At 43.2% G+C, this 27,093-nt stretch overlaps 1 protein-coding gene across 1 annotated transcript in view; it reads right to left on the minus strand.

Moving 5' to 3' along the window:
* Window positions 1-953: 953 nt before the first annotated feature.
* Window positions 954-27,093, minus strand: part of LOC108395559 (FYVE, RhoGEF and PH domain-containing protein 5-like) — a 41,402-nt gene continuing 15,262 nt past the window's right edge. The window contains 2 exon segments of the mRNA XM_017657937.3: window positions 954-1,074; window positions 1,792-2,166. Of these exon segments, the coding sequence (XP_017513426.3) occupies window positions 2,157-2,166 (10 nt within the window). The 3' untranslated portion in view covers window positions 954-1,074; window positions 1,792-2,156.

Raw genomic sequence — 27,093 nt, forward strand, 5'->3', positions numbered from 1 at the left:
TGCCAAAGAGAGGTACATAATCCACTGTTTCTCTTTTCCCTGTGTGCTCAGGAACTTAAGAGTTAAATATAACTATCAGTCCACATAGCCTTCTTCAATCAACAAATCTGGATATCCTTTTCCCTTTTTTATCCTTGGTTTCTGCTTTTCTCTAATTTATGTCTATTGGCGTTACTGTCTCTGCAACTTTATTATAAAATGCTTCCAATCATCTTCGGAAGTAGATAGTGACATAGTTTGAATCAGTGACATTTTTAGAATATTCAGCTGTCCTGATATATTCACTGACATTTTTAAACCAGAGGTTTGTTTTTTATCCAATGAATCAGAAAACAGTTTGTTTGTTTAAAGACGTTCTTTACAAGGCTGGCTTATGCAATTTCTGATTGAGTTCCTATGCAAGATACACCAGTGTGATGTTAGAATTGTGTGTGTGTGTGGAGAATGAGCCCTGGCTTTACAGTCTGACCTTGGTTCAAGGCATACAATGTTTCTGAACTCTGCTTTCTCCCCTTGACAATGGAGGTAATACATGCAGACCTTTAGGATTGCAGTAGCATTAAAGATAAATATATTTTGAAGTTACATTAAAGATAATGACCATTTGACCTAGCAACTCCACATCTGGGCATATATCCAAAAGATTTGAATGCAGGGACACAAATAGATGTTTTGTACACCAATGTTCATAGCAGCATTATTCACAATAGCAAAAAAAAAAAAGGAAATCATCAAGTATCCATGCCCAGATGAATAAATAAAAGGCTGTATATACATTCTTTGGAATATTATTCAGCCTTATTTCCTTCTAATATAGTCTACAACATGCTTAAAAATATGTTAAGACAAATTAGCCAGACACAAAAGGACAAATACTGTGTTTCCATTTCTATGCCTGTACCTAGAATAGGCAAATTAATAGATAAAGAAAATTAAATAGAGCTTACCAGGGGCTGGTTCGGGAAAGAAGAATGGGGAGTTACTGTTTACAAAGTTTCAGTTTGGGATGATGAAAAAGTGCTGGAGATGGATGGTGATGATGCTTGCAGAGCAACGTGGATGTCCTTAATGCCACTGAATTGTACAATAAAAAATTGATAAAGTAAATTTTGCAAGGTATATTTCAATTTTTAAAAAATAAAAAAAATAATATTTAAAAATATGATAGTTCATTAATAACTTATAGTTGTTGTTATTACACATTTGTGTAATATATACATTATTTAATAGGTTAGCTGTGCAGCTTAAAACTACTGAACCTAGCTGGAGTTTTCCTTTGCCCACCCACAACACACCTTCCCCAATAAGGCCTCTGTGAATCTGTGCCAGGACCCTGGATTGAAAGTTACCAGGTTTACACCTAAGACTGTGTAAAATCATAATAAGCAATATGTTAATACCTCAGAAATAATGCAGTGAGATAATCATTAGCAATTAGGCAGCCATTTCAAATGTAAATCAATAAGCCAAAGGAACCTGGAGGCTGCTCCCATTTTGACACCTTTTAATGGCCCAGCTCTACTAATCCAGGGAACAGGGCTGGGCTGTGCTGGCCAAGGACATGGAGCTTTGAGGCTAGTCCCAGGAGCTCCATTCTATTTGGGGGTAAAAAAACATTTATGGGGACACCCGGGAGGTGGGGATGGGTCAGCGACCCTTAAACCTCCTGGATTTTAGCCAGAAAAGGCCCCCAGACTACATTGCTAAAATCTCAATATATGAGCATTTCCTCCTGGTGGATGGATGGTGTTGGAAAATGAGGGCGCAAAGTGACGCAGAAGATTTACTCACAGAAGCGTCTCATTCCTGGGGAAACTGGAACAACTGGTTTTCGCAACAGTTCATTGAAAAGGTGGTTAAACACACAGGGAGCTGGGGAGGAAGCCAATTTCAGCAGAAGGACTGGGTGACTGACTCGTCAGGAGATCTCTCAGGCTCAATGTTGTGTTCAGGTTGGCATCACTGAGTTGTAACAATGTCATCACCGTCATCAGCTGTAGATTCAGTCTTCCATTGCTGTTATTTTATCTTGCACAGTGCATTCTTCTTTGTGAAGAATTGTGTGTGTATTTTGTGTCTCATCAAGACTCCTCATTCCTGTTTCTGTTCCACTCGATGTCAGCTTTTGCATCCTTTTGTTCCAAATTGCATTTCTGTTAGTGAAGACTAAAAAAAAAAAAGAAAGACAGAAAGAAAGAAATGCCATGGAATTTGGTGACAGTTCCACAACAACTATACTAAAAACCATTGAGCTGGATGCTTTAAGTGGGTAAATTGTGGGACATGTGAATTAAATCTCAATAAAGCTGTTAAAAACAAACAAACCACATGAAATGATAAAGTCTGGCCAAAGTGCAGAGCCAGTTAGCTTAGCACAGTGTTTGTTGCCAATTCAGACAAAAAAAAAGTTTGTTGTGTGAGGAACTTAAGCAGCAAGCAGTGTATTTTCTGTCCCTGATGGTTACCTGGGTTAGCAGGCTACTTACTTCTGGTTCTAAATTTCTAGGAATAATTCGGACTTGGCTCTACAAAGTAAGCACAGAAACCCAACTGAGAACTCAGGAATTTTACTTCTGAGTAGTATTCAATGCTGCAATTGATTCTCCAACATCCATTTTTTGCTGGAAGATTTGTCTCTGGCTAGTGGTTCTCAAGCTTGGCCTGGGGTGTATTTAAAAAGTATCAATGCCTAGGTCCTAACCAATGCCCGTTAAATCAGAGTCTAGAAGTGCATTAGGTGTAAAATTTCCTGGGGTGATTTTAATGTACAACCAGCAGTGTAAACCACTGGTTTAGGAGATCCCCTTTGCATAGGGAGATACCACTTCACATCCATTAGGATGGCTATTACTAAAAACAAACAAAACAGGAAATAACAAGTGCTGGAGAGGATGTGGAGAATTCAGAATGCTTGTGCGAAATGGGTAATAATGTTGCTGGTGAGAATGTGTAATGGTACAGCCGATGAGGAAAACAATAAGATGTTATGTGTATTTTACCACAATAAGGAGAGAGAGATCTCCTTTTCAAAATTGGGTATGTGACCCAATTCAGGCCAATGACATGGGGGGAGACAGCTCCTGGTGGGCTTCTGAGAAAAGTTTCCTGATCCTAGAAGACAGCTGCAGGATGAGATGCACTCCCTTGCTTCCCCGTACTTAACATCTAGGACTCTAGCCATCTGGGAACCAGCCTGAGGATGAAGCCAAGACGCAGGGTAGCAGACAGATTAAAAGATGTAAGCCCTTGAGGTCATTAAGCTCCCTATGCAAGGGATTCAAGTCAGTCTTACCTGAGGGTTTATAGTTGTTAGAAACAGGACAATAGGCCCAAAGTGGAGTAATTTATGCTTAGCCCCACATAACCAAACTGAGACTTAGTTACAATTTTAGCTCCCCCAGAACTGTGATCTGAAACCAGTCAGTCAGGACTCACCTGGCCAACACTAGTGATATACCCTGCCTGATAGACCCCTGCCATCCCTCAGGGCATAAACCTTGCCACACCAACACACCTGTTCCTAGTGTAACTGCTTTATTCTTGCTCCCTTCTGTCCATAAAAGTCCTTCATTTGGTTTAACTCCCCAGAGCTCCTTTCTATCTGCTCCACTGGATGCTGCCCAATTCATGAATTGTTGAATAGCGCCAATTAGGTCTTTAAAATTTATTCACTTGAATTTTGTTTTTTAACATGGTTATGTAAGATAATACACTTATTCTGGTTAAATCCAGTTAAATTTCTGTAACTTGCTTCTGACAGTATCCAGACACTTGTACAAGTACTGTGGGTATAACAAAAATTTGGAAATAACCTAAAAGCCTAAAAGGGAAATGGATGAATAAAGAACAGGTATAAATATTGATGGAGTTACTCTGTCACAGTTAAGAGACAAACACATGATGTGAAAAGCATGTTTTATGTAGTATATATCAATTTTAAAACACTATGGTGATTTTCATTCATTTATATGTTGTATATGTGAATGTTTTTAAATAGATTAGATGGATCACATTTCATACTTGATAGCCTTTTGGGGAGGGTAGAATTTGACTGGGATGGAAGTAAAAAAGGCAACATACGTATTAAAATTGTTTTATTTCTGATCTTAAAACATAAAACAAGGTGATCAGATGTTAACAATTGACAATCTGGGGATTCTACATAGGTATGTGTTTGTGATTCTTGATACTGTTCTATATTTATAAAATTCTCAAAGTGAAAAGAAGACCCTCTTTCTCCAGGGCTACCCATGGCCCAAACAAATTTAATTAAGGAAGGCAGAAAAAACCTTCAATAAAGATGTAGGAATCAAGGCTAAAGTCTGTTTAATTACAAGTGGGCTTTACTTGTTCAGAAAACTTGCCTTTTTTGTTGGTATGAGCATTTTTAACTTTCTAACTTTTAGTTGGAAACTATTACAGAATCCCCAAAAATTGCAAAACTATTATAAGAGGTCCCCCATCACCCCACTTTCCACACTGGTAACATCTTATGTAACTATAATACACTATCAATACCAGAAAATTGACATTGCCCTGATACAAGTAAGTAGACTATATACCTTACTGTGATTCACCTGTTTATCCTTTCTTTTATTTTTAATGTATTTAAGTTGCAAAAGCAAGTTGTTCATCAATGGAAGAATGGATGAATAAGAAGTGGTACAGCCATACACTGGAATATTATTTGGCCATAAAAAGGAATGAAGCTCTGACACCTGCTACAACATGAATGAACTGTGAAAATATGATGCTGGTGAGGGCAGCCAAACACAAAAGATTATCTATTGTATGATTCCATTAGTATGAAATGCCTAGAATGGGTGAATCCTAGAGATAGAAATGAGATGGTGGTTATGGGGACAGGGAGGATAGGAGAAAGGGGAGCATGTTCCCATGGGAATGGGAAGCATTCACAGAATGATTATGGGCACCCTTATGCCACGGGGGAAATGTTTGGGAACTAGATTAAAGTGGTAGCTGCACAAACATTGTGATTACACTAAATACCACTGACTTGTTCACTTTAAAGTGGTTAATTTTATGTTATATAAATTTCACCTCATTAAAAAGTTCTTGAAAAAAGCAATTTGCTTATTGTAGGAAAACCCAAACATAATAGTATACATACAAAGTTGCACTTCTTCTCCCAGCTGCTCTCCTCTCCACATCCAATCCCACTCCACAAATACATCTTCCATTAACTGTTTAATATTTAACTGTCCACATTTCTAAAAGTTTTATGATGTACAAAAAGATGCATGTGTCTCTTTCTCTCCCAAATGTTTACTGAGCACTTTATCCACACCAGACAATGATGCAGGTGACTGGAGCACAGTCTGATGGGATTAATTTTCTGGTAGGAAGAGAAGGACAGTAAGCATGGGAACCAGTAGGAATTTCAGATTGTGTAAGTGCTGTCAACAAATAAAACTAGGTAAGAAAGTAGAGAGTGACGTGGGTTGGTGGAGGGCCAGGGTGGCTAGGAGAGGTCTCTGAGCTGAGAACACCGTATCTGAGTTGAATGTGAATGAGCTAGAGGTGAAGGTCTAGGGAAAGAGCATTCCAGAGAGAGGGAAAAACTAGATACTTTTAAAGAAATAGGATTGTATGAGAGAGATTGATTTACTGTTTATTCCACCACTACTTCATTGTTCTTTCCCTGATTTACCATATATTATAAATGTATTTCTATGTTGGTGCCTTGTCTCTTTCACTCCTGTAATAGCTGCATATTATTCCATAATATTGATATACTATTACTTAGCTAATCATTTCCCTGTTGAGGGACATTTAGGTTGTTTCAAGTTTGGAGCTACTGCAAACATGCTGGAAAGGACAGCTTTTCACCCTTGCACACAGAAAACATTTCCAGGAGTTGGGACAGCTGCATCAGGGTCCATTCGCGTGAATGCGTTTTCACCCACTAAACCCTGGGACAGCTGTGGCTTTTCATAGTGGCTTTGTGTTCAGAAGTATAAAAGAGAAAAAGATTTTTTAAAAGATAAAAAATATCGGCTTCCATCTCTGAGGTCACCCGCACTTTTTAATTTTTGAAAATGTTTCAGCATGCCCCTGTCCCCAAAGTAGCCCACACTCCCCTTTCTCTGAGTGTGCACTTTCTCTCTTCAAATAAAACTTATACCTTTCAAGGCGCCTCTCTTCCTTGAGGTCGCCTGCACATTTTCTCTCTTTAAGAAAGCAACTTTACATGAATCATTTACTCTATTTCAAAAAAAAAAAGATTTTAAAAACAAACAAAATACTGTGCAGTTGACTAAAAGTTATAAATGCTGAGACCCTGATTCTATTTATTTATTAATTTTTATGTATATACTTATAGGAGAGAGAAACATTATTATTTTTCTAAACTACTTGAGAACAATTTTCAGACATTATGTCTTTTTCTATTTTTTTGGTATAATTAATCTACAGTTACATGAGGAACATTATGTTTACTAGACCCCCATCACCAAGTCCCCCCCACAAACCCCATACAGTCACTGTCCATCAGAATAGTAACATACTGTAGAATCACTATTTGTCTTCTCTGATTTGCACAGACCTTTCATGCCCCCCCCCACATTATGCATACTATTCGTAATACCCCCCTTTCTTCCTCCCCCCTTATCCCTCCCTTCCCACCCATCCTCCCCAGCCCCTTTCCCTTTGGTAACTGTTAATCCATTCTTGGATTCTGTGTTGCTGCTGTTTTTTTTTTCCTCCATTTTTTCTTTGTTCTTATACTCCATATATGAGTGAAATCATTTGGTATTTGTCTTTCTCCGCCGCCTGGCTTATTTCACTGAGCATAATACCCTCTAGCTCCATCCATGTTGTTGCAAATGGTAGGATTTGTTTTCTTCTTATGGCTGAATAATACTCCATTGTGTATATGTACCACATCTTCTTTATCCATTCATCTACTCATGGACACTTAGATTGCTTCCATTTCTTGGCTATTGTAAATAGTGCTGTGATAAGCATAGGGGTGCATATGTCTTTTTCAAACTGGGCAGCCGCATTCTTAGGGTAAATTCCTAGAAGTGGAATTCCTGGATCAAATGGTATTTCTATTTTGAGCTTTTTGAGGAACCTCAATACTGCTTTCCACAGTGGTTGAACTACTTTACATTCCCACCAGCAGTGTAGGAGGGTTCTCCTTTCTCCACAACCTCGCCAACATTTGTTGTTGTTTGTCTTTTCGATGATGGCGATCCTTACTGGTGTGAGGTGATATCTCATTGTGGTTTTACTTTGCATTTCTCTGATGATTAGCGATGTGGAGCATCTTTTCATGTACCTGTTGGCTATCTGAATTTCTTCTTTGGAGAAGTGACTGTTCACCTCCTCTGCCTATTTTTTAATTGGATTTTTTGCTTTTTGTTTGTTGAGGTGCATGAGCTATTCATATATTTTGGATATTAACCCTTTATCAAATCTTTCATTTATGAATATATTCGCCCATACTGTAGGATGCCTTTTTGTTCTCTTGGTGGTGTCCTTAGCTGTACAGAAGGTTTTCAGCTTGATAAAGTCCCACTTGTTCATTTTTTTTTAATAAAACTTCAAGTAAGTTTCATTCACTTTTTAAAATTTTGGTATCATTAATCTACAATTACATGAAGAGCATTATGTTTACTAGGCTCCCCCCTTCACCAAGTCCCCCCCACATACCCTTTCACAGTCACTGTCCATCTGCGTAGTAAGATGCTGTAAAATCACTACTTGTCTTCTCTGTGTTGCACAGCCCTCCCCATGTCCCCACACACTATACATGCTAATCATAATGCCCTCTTTCTTTCTCCCCGCCCTTATGCCTTCCTTCCCACCCATCCTCCCCAGTCCCTTTCCCTTTGGTAACTGTTAGTCCATTCTTGGGTTCTGTGATTCTGCTGCTGTTTTGTTCCTTCTGTTTTCCTTTGTTCTTATACTCCACATATGAGTGAAATCATTTGGTACTTGTCTTTCTCTGCTTGGCTTATTTCACTGAGCATAATACCCTCTAGCTCCATCCATGTCATTGCAAATGGTAGGATCTAGTTTTTTCTTATGGCTGAGTAATATTCTATTGTGTATATGTACCACATCTTCTTTATCCATTCATGTACTGATGGATATTTAGGTTGCTTCCATATCTTGGCTATTATAAATAGTGCATCGACAAACATAGGGGTGCATCTGTCTTTTTCAAACTGGACTGCTGCATTCTTAGGGTAAATTCCTAGGAGTGAATTCCTGGGTCAAATGGTATTTCTATTTTGAGCATTCTGAGGAACCTCCATACTGCTTTCCACAATGGTTGAACTAATTTACATTCCCACCAGCAGTGTAGGAGGGTTCTCCTTTCTCCACAACCTCGCCAACATTTGTTGTTGTCTGTCTTTTCGATGATGGCGATCCTTACTGGTGTGAGGTGATATCTCATTGTGGTTTTAATTTGCATTTCTCTGATTATTAGCGATGTGGAGCATCTTTTCATGTGCCTGTTGGCCATCTGGATATTTTTTCTTTAGAGAACTGTCTATTCAGTTCCTCTGCCCATTTTTTAAATTGGCTTATTTGCTTTTTGTTTGTTGAGGTGTGTGAGCTCTTTATACATTTTTTTATGTCAATCCTTTATCAGATCTGTCATTTGTGAATATGTTCTCCCATACTGTAAGATGCCTTTTTCTCTTGGTGGTGTCCTTTGCTGTATAGAAGGTTTTCATCTTGATATAGTTCCACTTGTTCATTCTTTATTTGTTTCCCTTGCCCAGGGAGTTATGTTCATGAAGAAGTTGCTCATGTTTATGCCCAAGAGATTTTTGCCTATGTTTTTTTCTAGGAGTTTTATGGTTTCATGACTTACATTCAGGTCTTTGATCCATTTTGAATTTACTTTTGTGTTTGTGGTTAGACAATGGTCCAGTTTCATTCTCTTACATCTAGCTGTCCAGTTTTGCCAACACCAGCTCTTGAAGAGGCTGTCATTTGCCCACTGTATGTCCATGGCTCCTTTATCATATATTAATTGACTGTATATGTTTGAGTTAAAGTCTGGACTCTCTATTCTGTTCCACTGGTCTGTGGCTCTTTTCTTGTGCCATTACCAAATTGTCTTGATTACTGTGGCTTTGTAGTATAGCTTGAAGTTGGGAAGCGAGATGTCCCTTGTTTTATTCTTCTTTCTCAGCATTGTTTTGGCTATTTGGGTCTTTTGCAGTTCCATATGAATTTTAAAACTATCTGTTCCAGTTCATTGAAGAATGTTGTTGGTATTTTGAAAGGCATTGCATTGAATCTGTAGATTGCTTTAGGCAGGATGGCCATTTTGACAATATTAATTCTTCCTAGCCAAGAGCATGGGATGAATTTCCATTTGTTAGTGTCCTCTTTAATTTCTCTTAAGAGTGTCTTGTAGTTTTCAGGGTATAGGTCTTTCACTTCCTTGGTTGGTTTTATTCCTGGGTATCTCATTCTTTTTGATGCCCTTGTGAATGGAATTGTTTTCCTGTTTTCTATTTCTGTTAATTCATCGTTAGTGTATAGGAAAGCAACAGATTTCTGCGTATTAAGTTTGTACGCTGCAACTTTGCTGAATTCACGTATTAGTTCTAGTTGTTTTAGAATGGAGTCTTTAGGGATTTTTATGTACAATATCATGCCATCTGCAAATAGTGAGGGTTTGAATTCCTCTTTCCCAATCTGGATGCCTTGTATTTCTTTGTTTTGTCTGATTGCCGAGGGTATGACCTCCAGTAGTATTTTGAATAACAGTGGAGAGAGTGGGCATCCCTATCTTGTTCCTGATCTTAGAGGAAAAGCTTTCAGCTTCTCAATGTTACATATGATGTTGGCTGTGGGTTTGTAATATATGGCCTTTATTATATTGAGGTACTTGCCCTGTATACCCATTTTGTTGAGAGTTTTTATCATGAATGGATGTTGAATTTTGTTGAATGCTTTTTCAGCATGTATGGAAATGATCATGTGGTTTCTGTCCTTCTTTTTGTTGATGTGATGGATGATGTTGATAGATTTTCAAATGTTGTACCATCCTTGCATGCCTGAGATGAATCCCACTTGACCATGGTGTATGATCCTCTTCATGTATTTTTGAATTCGGTTTGCTAATATTTTATTGAGTATTTTTGCATCCATGTTCATCTGGGATATTGGTCTGTAATTTTCTTTTTTCATGGTGTCTTTGGTTTTGCTATTAGAGTGATGCTGGCTTTACAGAATGAGTTTGGAAGTATTCCCTCCTCTTCTATTTTTTGGAAAACTTTAAGGAGAATGGGTATAATGTGCTCTCTATATGTCTGATAAAATTCAGCCGTGAATCCATCTGGACCAGGTATTTTGTTCTTGGGTAGCTTTTTGATTACCGCTTCAATTTCTTTGTTGGTAATTGGTCTGTTTAGATTTTCTGTTTCTTCCTTGGTCAGTCTTGGATGGTTGTATTTTTCTAGGAAGTTGCCCATTTCTTAATAGGTTTTGTAGCTTATTAGCATATAGATTTTTGTAGTATTCTCTAATAATTTTTTGTATTTCTGTGGGGTCCATCATGATTTTTCCTTTCTCATTTCTGATTCTGTTGATGTGTGTTGATTATCTTTTTCTCTTAATAAGTCTGGCTAGAGGCTTATCTATTTTGTTTATTTTCTCAAAGAACCAGCTCTTGGGTTCATTGATTTTTTTCTATTGCTTGATTGTTCTCAATTTTATTTATTTCTTTTATGATCCTTATTATGTCCCTTCTTCTGCTGATTTGGGCTTCATTTGTTCTTCTTTATCCAGTTTCAATAATTTTGACTAAATTATTCATTTGGGAATGTTCTTTCTTTTTTAGATAGGCCTGGATTGCTATGTATTTTCTTCTTAGAACTGCCTCTACTGTGTCTCACAGAAGTTGGGGCTTTATACTCTCAGTGTCATTTGTGTCCATGTATTGCTTGATCTCTGTTTTAATTTGGTCATTGATCTATTGGTTATTTAGAAGCATGTTGTTAAGCCTCCATGTGTTTGTGAACCTTTTTGTTTTCTTTGTACAATTAATTTCTAGTTTTATGCCTTTGTTGTCTGAGAAGTTGGTTGGTAGAATTTCAATCTTTTTGAATTTACTGAGGCTCTTTTTGTGGCCTCGTATGTGGTCTATTGTGGAGAATGTTCCATGTACACTTGAGAAGAATGTGTGTCCTGCTGCTTTTTGGTGTAGGGTTCTGTAGATGTCTGTTAAGTCCATCTGTTCTAATGTGTTGTTCAGTGACTCTGTGTCCTTACTTATTTTTCTGTCTGGTGAATCTGTCCTTTGGAGTGAGTGGTGTGTTGAAGTCCCCTAAAATGAATGCATTGCATTCTATTTCCTCCTTTAATTCTGTTAGTATTTGTTTCACACATGTTGGTGCTCCTGTATTGGGTGCATATATATATTTATAATGGCTATATCCTCTTGTTGTGCTGACTCCTTTATCATTTTGTAATGTCCTTTTTTATCTCTTTTTATTTTCTTTGTTTTGAAGTCTGTTTTGTCTGATACCAGTACTGCTACACCTGCTTTTTTCTCCCTATTGTTTGCATGAAATATCTTTTTCCATCCCTTGACTTTTAGTCTGTATATGTCTTTGGGTTTTAAGTGAGCCTCTTGTACCAGAATATAGATGGGTCTTGCTTTTTTATCCATTCTGTTACTCTGTGTCTTTTGATTGGTGCCTTCAGTCCATTTACATTTAGGGTGATTATTGAGAGATATGTACTTATTGACATTGCAGGCTTTAGATTTGTTGGTATCAAAGGTTCAAGGTTAGCTTCTTTGCTATTTAACTGTCTAACTTAAGTCGCTTATTAAGCTATTGTAAGCACAGTCTGACGATTCTTTCCCTCCCTTCTTTTTTCTACTCTTCCAATCTTTATATGTTAGGTGTTTTATTCTGTGTCCTTTTGTGTTTCCTTTGACTCCTTTTGTGAGTAGTTGATTTTTTTTTTTTGCCTTTAGTTAGTATTTGGTTGGTTTGCTTTCTTTGCTGTGATTTTATTTTCTCTGGAGACATCTATTTACCCTTAGGCATGCTTCCATCTAGAGCAGTCCCTCTAAAATACCATGCAGAGGTGGTTTGTGGGAGGCAAATTCCCTCAACCTTTGCTTGTTTGGGAATTGTTTAATCCCTCCTTAATATTTAAATGATAATTGTGCTGGATACAGTATTCTTGGTTCAAGGCCCTTCTGTTTCATTGCATTAAATATATCATGCCACTCTCTTCTGGCCTTTAAGGTTTCTGTTGAGAAGTTTGATGATAGCCTAATGAGTTTTCCTTTGTAGGTGATCTTTTTTCTCTCTCTGGCTGCCTTTAATACTGTGTCCTTGTCTTTGATCTTTGCCATTTAATTATTATATGTCTTGGTGTTGTCCTGCTTGGGGCCCTGTGTTGGGGGTTCTGTGGGCCTCTATGGTCTGAGAGACAAATATTATTCCATTTGGATTGGTCACACAGTTCTCTTTATATTCTTTCATTCCTGGAGATCCTTTTCTCTCTCTCTGTGTCAGCTTCTCTGTGTTCCTGTTCTCTGATTTCTATTCCATTAATGGCTTCTTGCACCTCATCCATTCTGCTCTTAAATCCTTCCAGAGATTGTTTTATTTCTGTATTCTCCCTCTGTACTTGCTCCTTTAGCTCTTGCATATATCTCTACAGATCCATCAGCATGGTTATGACCTTTATTTTGAATTCTTTTTCACATAGATTGGTGAAGTCTATCTCCCCAGGCCCTCTCTTGGGGTTTGTCTTTGTAGTTTTGGACTGGACAAAATTCTTCTGCCTTTTCATGGTGATAGAGGTAGCTGTAGGCAGGTAGCACGTGTGCTACCTGGAGTTTTGGGGGCAGGCAGGGAGTGGCAAACTTGGGAGTGAAGAAGTAGGGGAAGGGAAGGACTGCTTGCAAAGTGGGACCTTTCAACAACAACTCTTGTCCTTGGGGCCAGAAGAGGGGCACCTACCCTCAGCCCTGCCACCAGCACCCAGACCCATGTTCAGGGCACCAGGAGGCCGGCTGCCCCTCCTCCACCCACTCCCCAAGCCTTTTCCTGCATTTCCTCTAAACACAGACATTTCCTCCCCGGAGAGGGCCTGGCAGTGCTGGGGTCACACATGGCTGGCCTGTGAACCTAGCACACAATGGCTGGCCCAGAGCTCAAGCTGGCCACTGCACACCCCAGGCCTTCCCTGGGACCCAGAGAAATGCCACCTTCTTTAGAGCTGGACAGTCAGTGCTCCCATGCCAAAGGTGGGCAACCTGAGGCTGGGGACGGTAGGGAAGGATGTCTGCCCCAGGATGCACAGCACTTCAGCAGCATAACATGCGTGGTCAAACTGCTCATAAATGCTCATCTCTACACCCTGGCCAGTTTGGCACTGACTGTCACACGCTGAGTCCCTGAAGTGGGAACACTGGGTAGAACTCCAGTGCCAGCCCCCTGGGCTTCCAAAATCTGGTTCTTAGCCATATACCAGCTGTGCAGCCTTGGGCAAGTTTTCTGTGCCTGTTTTCTCATCTGTAAAATGGGAAAATAATAGTGCAGATTTCCTTGGGGTTTTGAGGATTTAGTGAGTTGATATATATACATAAAGCACCTAGGATGTTACCTGAAACATAATAACTATGTTATTGTTGCTGATTTTTTAATGTTTTGCTCTATCCATGACAGACCCAGCTCTCCAGGCTACAGCCCACCAGGGATGCATTTTGGGATTGGATTTCCAACCTCAAAATCACTCAGAGCTAGAAGGGCTGTTCTGAGGGTCCGGACACTCTTGTTCTGCCAATGACTCACCCTGTGGCCTTGAGCAAAACCACTTCCCTCCTCTGCACCTCAGTATCCTCATCCACAGAATGAAGATGAAAATCTTTGCTCTGCCTACCTCATGGGTTGTTGAGAGATCAAACAACATTGGCAGGGAAGCAAAGCGGTATGTTAAGGGTTTAAATCAGGGGCCAGCATTCCCCAACAAATCATCACAGAACCTCATCTTCAGTGATAACTCTCAAAGTCCTTCCTGGTACAGTGTTAGTGTTACAGCTGCACCTGCGTACCAGGCCCTGGCCGAGCACCCACCTGCATGATCTCTTGCTCACTCCTCATGACAGGTGTCCGAGTGGGGCAGTACCACCCCATGTCCTGGATGATGAAACCAAGGCCTGAAGCAGTGGAGGAGGCCTGGAACCACTCTCTGTCTCCAGAGAGACTACACATGCTGCCTCCAGGGGAGTGAGACCCGAAGTTTAGCCTCTGATTTGTCTTTAACTTGACGTTTTAGGCACTAAGAATGGGCTCTAAAGGATTTCCTTATAGCCCAGCTAAGATCTGCACAGCACTTTACAGTCTATAAACACCTCTGCATACTTCACCTCAGTTGATTCTTCCCACCAACCTCTAATGTAGACATCATCACTTCTAACAAAGATGAGAGAATGAGGCCCAGAGAGGCTGAGTGACCTGCCCAGGGCCCCACAGGAAGGGATTAGAAATGGAGGACAAGAACCTGGGTGTCTGACCCCCAGGCTGAGAATTCTCCCCTTCACATGGCAATGCCCCCAGAGGACCCTGGATGGCGTGGGGGCAGGTCTGGCAACTTGCCCATGGACCCAGGGTACTGTGTGAGCATTTATTTCTGGGGGGCCTGTGGCTGTGTATCTGGAAGTATTTATGAGCTGTGCAGCTAAGCCTAATTTTTTTTGTCCGTGATTGCTTTGAAATGTGGGTTCTGAGATTTCAGCTGTAATGCCAGCTGGCACAGCCCTCTCCCCACACGCCCAGGACAGAGTCTACAACAGTGGTAGGCTGGAGAAAGCACCCATCACACAGGCCATTCTATGAGTATTTCCAATCCCACTGCTGCAAGAAAGTGCTGGAGAAGAGGCAAAGAGCTGGAAAACAGAACCCCTGAGGACAGCACATTGTCCTCCTCCTGCAGTCAGTCCTTGCAAATCCCATCTTTCAGCCCCCACCCCCATGGAGAACCCTGAGCCCCTAAACCAGTTGAAACATTTTCTTCTGTGCACCCCAGTTCAATTAAAATGATGAGTTTGTCCCTAGTTAGTGATTCAGGAGACAAATCTTATATAAAGCAAGCTGGAAGTATCATCACCTGGGAAGAGCAACTCACCTTTACTGAAACGAATTGCAGGACTTGATGGGTTGAGTCCTCTGTACCTCTGTACCTCCACCCAGCCCCAAATCCATCCTCCAAACACCCAATTCTACATCCCTTCATCTTTCCTCTCTACCCACTGGACCACCTGGCTCCCAACCTCAGCCATAGCTCCTCTCCAGATTCTAGGATTCATTCTGCCATTAGTCAGGGAGGAATGGTGGGCTTCATTCAGGCCTGCAGGGTCTGAACATAAAGTGCATTAAGGCAGTTATGAAACTGTAAAGTCTATGTAAGAGATAGTGTGCTGGGGTGACCCAACTCCAGAGCCCATCTGCTGTTTGATGTCAAGCTCACCTTATAACCCTGCTCCAGAGTCTGCGTGCCTATCTTGATAAACTCTGGTACATCCCAGCCTCAGTAAATGGAATGTGCTACATTCACCCTGCCTGCTGCACTTGCTCCCAGACTACCTGGTTTGGAGAAACTTTCTGAATTTCTCAGAACAGCAAGAGGAATCAATAAATAAAACTGTAGTGATGCCACTGCCTCCCATGGGGAGATGAGAACCCCATCCCTGGAGGAACTCAAGCACCAGCCCATCAACAGGGGCAGGGTGTCCCAATCTCCAAAGTTCCTTCCAATCCGGAGTGTCTACCTTCTCTAGCTCGAATTCAGACTTCCCACAGCAAAGTAAGTTGTGGGTTGATGAAGCCAGCAAGTTGAGAATGAATTCAGGATGCAGCTGGATAAAACCTCTCCTGCAGTCCACCTCAACCTACAGGATCTGCCTTCAGAATCCCTACAAAGGAAATGAACTGGTGGTGAGGGGGGGGGCATCAGGAGGATTTTGTTTACTTGTACAAATTACAGAAAAGGAAAAACCAAAAACAAAACAAAACCTAGAAGTTCTAGGCATTTTCTGAGTGAGCTAAGGCAGTTGTGTTAATTCTCAAACTCCAGAAGGCATAGCAATTAGAACCTGAGCTGAGGTAGACACCTGTCCAAAACCCAGGGTGGGGACTTCCTTGCACACCTTAGAAGGTAATGAGACACTAGTCGTGGGCTATTACAACTGACCGGACCAGCAACACTTAGTTAACAGGAGAGATGGCAGAAAGGGTTTCCAGGAAGGAAAAGCCACAAAAAAAGGGCATGAAGAGAGATACATGGACTTACTTAGGAGAAATTTGGGTTCTTTTTAGTCAAACACAACATAAACAGCTCTTTATATACATTATTTAACTTAGTTCTCCCAACAAGTCTGTGAGACTGGAGTTACTAGCTCCATTTCACCAATGAGAACACCAAGGTGCGGAGACATGAGACAGCAAACTCCACATCACGCCGCTGCCCAACCATGGAGCCGGAGTCTCACACCCAGTCTGCCTGGTTCGGAGGCTGCCTCCCCTCCAGAATGGAGCTGACCCCAGGGGAGGCAATTTCTCCATGCAGCTATGTTAGGGGAGAGTTTCTTTAGAGTGAACTGGGAATATCTGGGGGAATCTGTTACAAATGCAGATTTCTGGGCCATACTACAGAATCTCTGGGAACAGAGCCTAGAAACCTGCATTTTTAAGAGTTTTCTTTTTTATGGTATATTAAGATTTGAGAAATGCTGGAGTTATCCCAGCTCCCCTAGCTGTGCAAGCTTGGACAAGCCACTTCTCTTTTCTGAGCCTCAGTTTCTCCATTGCCAGGTGAGAACCCCTTCCCTCCCTCCAAGTTGCTATGAGAATCAAAGGAAGTTAGAAAAACTCTCTGGACACATGTGTAGACCCCAAGAGGCCTGGGTTTCTTCCGGCCACCAAACTGGTGCTTTGTCCATGGAAAACACTCCCGGGTGGGGAGTGGCTGGCTGTGACTACCTCAACAGCAGGGGTGGGTGGGGAGAGGGGGCAGGGTGGACCCAACACATCCTCCCAGCAAGGCGAGTTGCCTGGCACCCAGATGGCACTCTGCCAGTGATGCCTACTGCACAGCCCTAGTGGGGACGGCCATCTGCAACCGGGTCTGAGTAAGTGCCAGTCCCCACGGGAGCCTCTGCAGAGGGAGAGGGGAGCCTGGGCCCAGATTGCAAGACTAAAGGGGGCGGCCACAGCAGAGGGCACATCTGGTAGGCACACCAGCCTCACTCTTCTGCCCAGCTGAGAACCCCCTTTAGCACACCTAGAGGGCCCTCTCCAAGTGGCAGAGGTGTAAGGGCTCCTCGGCTCAGCCACCGTGCAATTTAGTTCAGGATTTCCAGAGACTCTGCTGTGTGGCAGGTGCTGTGCTGAGTTTAGGATGAGGACCCTTGCTTTCACGGAGAGCCCGAGTCTACAAAGGCCAAAAACCAATCAGGCAAGATGTCGAACATGAGGAAAAGACAGCTCACCATAGATTCTATTTGTTTTGAAGAAATACTAAGTATTCTGCTCTCAGGATTTTTAAATTAAGTACAAGAAACATCAAATTCATTTGACAAATGTAACAAACTCTTAAAAATATACTTGCATTCTATCTTCATAGTGGGGAGGGAGACGGTGGGGAGGAACCCAGCAGAGGCTGCCCTGGGGCAATCTGTCTTGGGCAAAATGAAACCATGGACACTACAGTCCATGGGACCAGTGTGTACCATCCCCTCTCCTGTCCAGCCATCTACCCATGTGCCTGCCCACCCACCACCACCCTGTTTCACATCCACACACAGGTCTGCACATGTGGTGCCCCTGCTAGACAGGGAAGGAATGTGGGGACAGGCATGCCTGCTCACTAGGAGTCTGGTTTGGTGGGGAAACTATGCACCATGCTGTGCACACAGCCACAGCACAGGGAAGGCGGCCTGAGTCCCAGGGGCCAGAGGAGGAGGACAGATAAACTGCTGGGAAAATTCAGATGACATCAGGTACCACTAATTGCCAGAAAATACGATGAAGGATTCAAGGAGAAGGTGGTACTTAAAATGGACCAAACAGCATCCCTGGGAAGCCTCGGAACCTGCAGAAAGAGGAACTGAGTAGCTGGGCATAAAGGAGAGCGTGAACAAGTCAGGGAAGCCAGATAGCTCAGGACGTTGTCAGGGGACCAGAAAGCATTCTGCTTGATGGATGGAAGAGGAGCAGAGAGAGATTAGGAGAAACGGGTCCCAACAAGCTGGCACAGCCTGGAGGTAGGCTCTGGGGCCCTGCCGGGAAGAGCCGGGCTAAGGAAAGGCCATGCGGGCCTCACAAACGCCCTGGCTAGGTGGACTTCCTGAGACCTGCCTATCTGCTCTGGTTAGTGATCAGAGAAGCACCCACTGTGAAAAGTGCCCGGCCCTCCCGGAAAGCCATTTCCAGCCACCAGGCAGCAGCTGGTGGCATACTGAGGGGGGAGGGACGGCTGTGATCCTGAGGTCTGTGGGCGACGGAGCTGCTCCCCTCAGACTTCTTACAGGGAACAGGGGCCCAGCCAGGAACACTGCTGGATCAACATGGGGACATACAGTTACATTTCCCTGGGTTCCAGAGAGCTAAGCTCCCCAAGTCAGGATGCCTTCCCAGGAAAAAAGCACACCCAACTTAGCTGTCAGGCTGAGCACTATGCCAAGAAGAGATGGAAGCCAAATGCCTGGATTTTAGCAATTCCCTGAGACCTCTTCGGGGAAAAAGTACTGCAGAGAGCCAGGGTCTGGGAACCGGCACAATGCGCCTGGTGGGGAGCTCCTGAGCACTCTGCAGTGACTAGGAGCTGGGAAGGCAAGCAGGAGAGGACTGCTGGGGGCCAGGTACCTCTCCATCAGACCCACGGGGTCAGTGCTGCCTGGTGACAGCACTTCCTCAAGCACCCAGATCCACAGAGGCCCCGCCCCCCTGTGTCCTCTCCAGATAAGGGAGAAAGGACAACTGTCAATTATACCCATGTCCTTTGCTGTTTGACTTTTTCTGTATCTTTTCTGAAATCTTATCCTTTAAAAAAATACATCTTCTCCTTAACTGAGACTCTTCATCTCCTTCCCTCCAGCAGTCCTTTTAGAGTCTGAGAATCTTGAATTAGTCACACCAACCCATCTCTGCTCAACAGCCATCCCTAATTTGATACCAATCAGGGCAGAGCAAACAAATTTAACCCCATGGACGCTGGTGCTCTGCAAGTGCCTGCACGCCAGCTTGCCCAAGCATAGGCAGTCATTAACTCTGCATACATAGCACCTTCCCTCTGTAATCTCACTGTCTTGTCTTTTACTAGCAGGTGTCACTATTATGCCTCACTGCCTCTTGGCCACACCACAGTTCCTGTTTTAATGGGACTCCCTGAGCAGTCCCAGGTGATTATGGGTGCAGCCCCATTGGAGAGAAACATGGAGCCCCTTTTCCCACTGCCATCTCTCCTATGGAAATAAACCAAAATGCTGAAAAAGCTTTAATTAGAGACATGTCCACCTGAGCGTTCTTTACAATGCAAGCTATTACAAATACCCAAAATACACAAAGGAATGAGTACATTAATTTGGGCGCAACCACTCAAATGGAATATGTGCGGTTCCTCAGGGCTGCTGTATCTGCAAAGCCTGGTAGAGACCCTCTCATACCAATTTTTATTAATTTAGTAAGTCATTTAATAACATAGGCAAATATAATATCTGGTTAAATAAAATTAGCAAGATAAGAGATTTTATGCACAACATGACAACTGTCTCCATGTTAAGTAACCCCTAGACACAGTCACATGAGACAAGATTAAATACAACCAATGCTAACAGTGATTATGTTCACATGGTGGCATTGTCTTTGTTTTTTAACTTTCAGATATATTTGTAAATATGTGCAAATGTATGTATAAAGTTATTAATTTTAGCATTTTCAGAAGAACATAAGATTGGAAACAACCTAGCTATCCATCAGTATGTGAATAGATATTGGAATTCTTTGCATTTATTAAAAATAATGGGGGCAGAACAACAAATGCTGGCGAGGATACAGAGAAAGGGGAACCCTTCTACATTGCTGGTGGGAATGTAAACTAGTTCAACCATTGTGGAAAGCAGTATGGAGGTTCCTCAAAAAGCTCAAAATAGAAATACCATTTGACCCAGGAATTCCATTCCTAGGATTTACCCTAAGAATGCAGCAGCCCAGTTTCAAAAAGACATATGCACCCCTGTGTTTATTACAGCACTATTTACAATAATCAAGAAATGGAAGCAACCTAAGTGTCCATCAGTAGATGAATGTGGATAAAGAAGATGTGGTACATATGCACAATGGAATATTATTCAGCCATAAGAAGAAAACAAATCCTACCATTTGCAACAACATGGATGGAGCAAAAGGGTATTATACTCAGGAAGCCAGGAAGAGAAAGACAAGTATCAAATGATTTCACTCATCTGTGGAATATAAGAACAAAGAAAAAAACGAAAGAACAAAACAGCAGCAGAATCACAGAACCCAAGAATGGACTAACAGTTACCAAAGGGAAAGTTACTGGGGAGGATGGGTGGGAAGGGAGGGATAAGGAGGAAAAGGGGCATTATAATGAGCACACATATGTAGGTGGGGGACAGGAAGGGCTGTACAACACAGAGAAGACAAGTAGTGAGTCTATAGCATCTTACTATGCTGATGGACAGTGACTGTAATGGGGTATGTGGGGGGGACTTGATAATGGGGAGAATCTAGTAACCACAATGTTGCTCATGTATTGGATATTAATGATACTGAAAAATAATAATAATGTGGGCAGATCTATATGCCTTGAATGGGGACAATGTCCACAGTGATAAGAGCAAGGTCCAGAAGAGCACATACAATATTCCTCCACTTATTTCAGAAAAAGTCAAGGGTCAGGAGATGAATATGTATGTGTGTATGTTGTATATCACTGTGTGTTTGAACACACATAAACACCTGGGAAGGGGCTGGAGAACAAGAGTTTAATCATGCAAAATTTGATTTTTTCCCTGCAGATCTAAATTTTTGGAGTGCATGTTACCTTTCATAAAACATTTTTGAAGTGGTTTTTGAACTGAAATTGGTCAAATTTCTCTCTCAGAGGACCATACTAACACCATGGTTTCCCCTGTGGCTAGATTCTGGCCATTGTGACCTCCTGCACCTTGTGCTGTGCCCCCCAAGACAGGATCCTGCCCCCTCATTCTCTAGATACTTGTCAGTTAATCCAATTAGCATGGGGGGTGATATTCCAAAGGAGGAGGAGAAGGTGCCATGGCAGGCAAACCTCCTGGGGCCTCCCTGGATGGGCACAGAAGGGCTCAGAACACAAACACAGCTACTACTTGCAAATAGTTCCAGATCTGTAAAACACTTCACATATTATTCCCACTGGTTATGCACAAGTCCATGGGGTGTGCAGTACTATCTTCACTTTACACTGGAGGAGACCAAGGCTCAGGAAGGTGAAATGAATTCCCTACTTCCACCCAGCTCCTAAGTGGCAGACCGAATGTTAAAAAAATCTGCATTTCTCACTTCCTGGTGAGAAAAGTGAAGGGAAGGTGCTGGAAACACATGCTTTTCCTTTCTGGGTTCTAAGAATCCCTTTTCTTAGCAAACATCAATCTTAAGTCCTACCTAAATCCTTTTCTGCTGTATCTCAACCACATTCCCTACTGCTTCTAGCTAACTGATACAAAGCTGTGCAAATGTTTTTCCCAAAACCCTAAAGATAAGGCCAGAAAATAGCCACCAGTCTCTGCAGAGGTGAGGAGGGGCTGGGCGGCTGGTTCTGTTGTGTTTTTTCTCCACAGTTTTGGGAGAGGGGTATGTACGAGTCCCCCTCAGCGTCGGCTAACTCTGTTTTCCATTTTCTCCCTCTTTGAGCAGGATGTCTGTAACTGGTCCCACCATGTATCTGGGGGCAGATAATTTGTCTGTGTGTTCCCATGTGTACAAATGGAGGGGAATTATGCCCCAGGCTGGATGAGCCTGAGATGGTTTAGATGATGAGATAGATCTAGGATTTCTGGGCTGATGTTGAGCTGATGCTGGGAGGTGACTTTGGGGACTTGGAGTGAATTCTTCATCTGGGATAGACATGAATCTTGGGAAGTCAGAGGGCATACTATTGGAGGCAGAGTAACAGCCCTAAAAATGTCTATACCCTAATCATGGAACATATGAATGGAAACTGTGCATTACATGGCAAAAGACATTTTGCAGGTATATTTACAGTGACAGATGTTATATTGGGGAGATTATCATGAATTATCTGGGTGGGCCAATCAAATTACACTGGTCTTTAAAACAAAACTTTCTCTGGTTGGAGTCAGAGATTCAAAGTGTGAGAAAGACTCGACTTTTTCCAGGGACCCCAAGGAAAGCATGAGACAGAATGCAGGCAGCTTCCAGGAGCAAAAAGCAGTTCCCACCAACAGCCAGCAAGGAAATAGAGCCCCAGTCCTGTGTGGAACTGAGGTGGGCCAACAACCTGAATGCACTTGAAAGCTGAAAGTGAATTCTCCCTCTCTGCCTCCAGATAAAAACCCAGGCCAGCTGATACCTTGGTTTTGACCTTGTGAGACCCTAAGCAGTGTACCCAGCCCAGCCCACTGGACTTCTGACCTCCAGAACTGTGACTTAGAAAATGGATGCTGTTTTAAGCCAATAGAAGTGGGTAGTAAACTGCTACAGCAGCAATATAAAACTAACATGTCATCTCAGAAATCACTTCCCTGAATCCTTCGTTTTGAAAATGGGGAAACTGAGGCCCAGAAAGTAGAACACAGCAAAAAGATTACACAGCAAGAGTCCAAATGTTCCAGGCCAGTTTTCTTGCTCTCAGAGGGAGACTCAGGGCTCTAAGCCCAACACTAAACCATGGAACACAATGAAAACCTTTGTGAATGACCATAACCATTCTACACATGGTGATTCAAATAGAGCCCGCAAGCAGTTCCCAGCCTGCCTCCATCTATCTGGGAGGAGAGGAGTCTACCCACGCTGGACTTTATTTATACGAAATCCAGCTGCTCCTCTGGCCAAAGAGATAGGAATGGGAGAAGCAGATGCTGACTCAGAGACCAGGATTCTGAAAAGCCACAACCTAGAGAAGGCTAGTCCTTGGGCCAAAGCCGCCTAAATACATCCCCCCACCCCCCCAGCAATTAGCTCTAATTGGCCTATTCAAAGGACTCCAATTTATGCCTGTCCCCAGGGCATTGCAGATCAGAAGCAACTTGAGAATGAAGCTCTGTGTGCTGAGTACTGCCTCTCCAGCTGTAACTGGCAGACCAGACCCCAGCCTCAAAAGACGCTGTTACAGCCACACATTTCCCTTTTACGATGGGCGGAGCTCACATAATCCAGATAATTTCAATGGAGGCTGAAAAACGGCAGGGGATGATCTGATGAAGGAAACAAGGGCAGGGAGAGCCCAGGCCTGGGAGTCCCCTGCACCTGAGCTACACCGTCAGCCTCTGCACTCAGCCAGGCTGGTGGCTTTACTTTCATCACCCGCTGCCACATACAGTCTGGCCACTGTGTGCTCACCCTTAGTCTTTGCACACTCCTGGCCCTTTATGACTGTGTGCCTGTCATCTCTTCTGTTCAGAATGCCCTTTCCAGGCTTCTTCACTTTGCAGACTCTCACTTGCCCTTCAAGCCCAGGTCAAATGTCCAACTGGAACCCTGCAAACTTGTCATGGAAGCCTTTTCTTGGCCACTCCTTCTGTGTGGCCACAATATGGTTCATTTTCCTATTGTACCTATAACAGCATCCAGTTAGCTCTTTAGGGATCTGCCGCCCACCAAGACCTGAAGTCTGAGCTCCATCTGTGATTCCCCCAGCTCCCAATCTTACTGGCATGGAGTTGATGCTCAGTGAATGCTCCTTCAATTGATTTGTGTATTTCTTTCTAGACATGAGGCTCATGAATGTTTCCCAAGGTCAAAATTATATGTAGTAAAATCCCAGACTGTCTGGAGCCTGAGAAGGTCTGTAGCCTGGTACTTTCATTGCACAGCTGGGGAAACAGACACTCGGGTCATACAGGTGATGCCAGGACAGACGAGGCACAGAGCAAATGAGAGCAGAAGGAGCTGGTGGTAGTGAGCCCCTGGATACAGGGAGTGTGTGGAGTCCCATCTTCGTGAGGGGGAAGGAAGGGCTTTGGCCCCAGGCACTAGGATGCCACCACAGCCTGCTCAGGCTTCCTGCCTCAGGCTCTGGAGTCTGACAGACCTGCATGTAAATCCTAGCATCTCCTCTTGATACCCATGTGGCCTTAGGCAAGTTATGTCCCTGCTCTGAGCCTCGGTCTCCTCGTTTGTAAAATGGGAAATATGTACCTTTCTCACAGGGTCCTTCCTGACCTTCTGTCTCTGTCTAAACTCCCTCCACTCAGTTAATTCCTCATCATATTCAAGACTAAGTTCAATCTCATTTTCTCAGAGGTCTTTCTCAGCCACAAACAGGTCAGGGCACCTGTTAGAAGCTCTTAAAACTGCCTATACTTCTTTGGAGTGCTTAGTACAGTTGAATTTAAATAATTAACTGTGCAATCAGGCATTTCATATCAACCTGCCTCAGTTCTCCTGTTGCCCAGGCACCCAGAGCACTAATGGAACTTTGGGGGTGGAAGGGCGGCAGGGGGATTCCTCATGCCAGAGACTGAGCAGCCATTTAAACTCTGATCCCCGCTAAGGCACTGACTCACTCCACAGCTCTGAACCCAGCCTTGACCTCTGGCCTCAGGCCTGCAAGGGAACTTGGGTTTGGACCTAGAAATCAGATGCAATATCTACGAGGAGCTTCCTGGGAGGAGAGCGCAGGTCCAGAACAATCTCTAGCAGCATGACATCACCCTCCTTTCTTCTATCATCACCCAGAGCAGCTCCAGGTATTGCTCAGGACCCACCACACCCAGCCCAGTTCAGTCCCAGGGCCCAGCTTTGCTCACCTCAATCCCTGGCACGGTGCTTTGCAGCAGACACCTGAGTTCTTATGTGCAACTGCCACTTGCAGGCTATGTGAGCGGACAAACCTCCTTCAGCCTCCAGTTATCTTCCTGCTCCTCATCTCCCCTCCCCTGGTATTTTCCCAACCCTCAGTCTATAGGGACCTTCTCCTGCTGTACTTTCCCAGACCCTTTCCTCATAATAGGTACAATCAGAGCAATAACCACAGTTAGAGTCACTGAGAACCTATTTCACACCAGGCCCTCGGCATGGGGTACTGTTAGTCATTAGATACCTGTCACCACTTCTTATCCCCATTGTACAGTGAGGAAATGGAGGAGCTTTCCGGGAAGTGGCTTTCCTGAGGCCCCGAACAGAAAATAACTCTGCCTCACTACTCTTATTCTCCTTCTTAAATAAAAAACAAGAAAAATTTGCTTCAGAAGGTCTTTGCTTAACTTTTGCTTTGAATCAGTGTCTTGCCTGCTCTGAACAGTGGTTGTTGGGAGAATCAATGCAGCTCCTGTGAAGTGTAGAGCACAAGTATATGGCTGCCACATCAACGTTTCATGACTTTCTGAGCTTTCTGGGTTTTCTAGTCTAGCTTTCTGGCCCACAGAGGACTCCCCAGGATGGCTCTTGAGGGTGAATCACAGCCTCCTAGGGTGAGGCAGCTCCTACAGGAGCACACTGCTCAGCAGAGCTAGGACCTGCCTGCCGGTGCCTTCCCTGCAGGTCCTGGTGCTATGTTCAGCTCTCAGACCCTGTCTGTGTCCTGCCTCTGCCCCACTATACCTTGAAGCCTCAGTTTTCTCACCTATAAAATGGGGGTGATAATCAGTGAAATAATATACATCAAGTACTGATGTATATAAAATATTCATAGGTGGGGGAACCTACCGAGTATTGCTCCCTTTCCTCATTCACATCATTCATTTCATGTCCATTCTTGTAAAACCCCTTGTGAGGGGTTTTTTACAAATTCAGGAGTTAATGATCAAATCGTTATTTACCCCTAAACTGCTTCATAACCTGATACATTTTCCTCCTCAAATAACAAAGGCCTGTTTTTTAAAGATAAGCAGAAACCACCATTTCTCCACCTTCCCTACTGTATCTGAGGGCACAGGGTTTTGTAAACCACTGATTAAATTATTGGTGAAAAGGACTTATAAATATGTACACCTGAAACATACACTTATTAAAAGAAGCCTGCCCAGACTGTATGAGATGAGGTGGGATTTTCAAACTGCATTCCTCAGAAACCCTAGGCTCCCATGGGCAAAGAGTCACAAAAGTCTGCTTCGACTTTCCAGGACACAGACACTGCTACAGTGTTAGTAATGACAGCTAAAGTGCTGGGCACCCAAAATGCACCGCACCCCAGCTACATTCCTTGCAAATGCTCATTCAAACCTCACAACCTCTTGAGGTTGAAGTAGGTAGTGTTTGCTTCCCTGTTTTTACAGGTGAGATGGCAAAACCACAGAGAGGCTGGGTAATTTTCCCAAGGACACACAGCTAGTAACTGGGATGAGAACCCAGCCACCTGCTCTAGAAAACATGCTCTTAGCCCCCATAATATAACACTTGACATAATCATTGCCCTTCCTTAGGCTGTAAGAACAGCACCACCATCCCTAACTCCCAATTTCCATGGTTTCCATTCATCATGAAAATCTCATTAGTTTTCCTGTGAAGTATTAAAAATTGGAGAGAAATTGAGTAACAAAGCCTTGCCTTCTACATGGGGGTTCCAAGTAAGATTTCATTTGAAATGGTTCCTGCTGCAACAGAACCTTTGGAAACCACTGAGATTAAATGTATGAGGGAGCCCCCAAGGAGCCGCAACTAACCAATCTGCCCATCTTCTTCAATGTGGCCAGGCCCCTGGCTCCAGAAGGGGGACATCTGCCTCTCCTGAGGCAGGCAGAGCCCAGGGACTACCACCCCTCTGAGTGCTGCCTTCTCTGCAGGGAAGCCTTTCAGCATTTCAGTACTTTAGGATTCAGATGCAGTGGGCTTTTAGGCATGAAAAATGTGTTTCACTGTGCCGGGGGGCATCTTCTGGATGTTGATTTCTTCC

Source organism: Manis javanica, chromosome 10 (genome assembly GCF_040802235.1).
Source record: "Manis javanica isolate MJ-LG chromosome 10, MJ_LKY, whole genome shotgun sequence".
Classification (NCBI taxonomy): domain Eukaryota; kingdom Metazoa; phylum Chordata; class Mammalia; order Pholidota; family Manidae; genus Manis; species Manis javanica.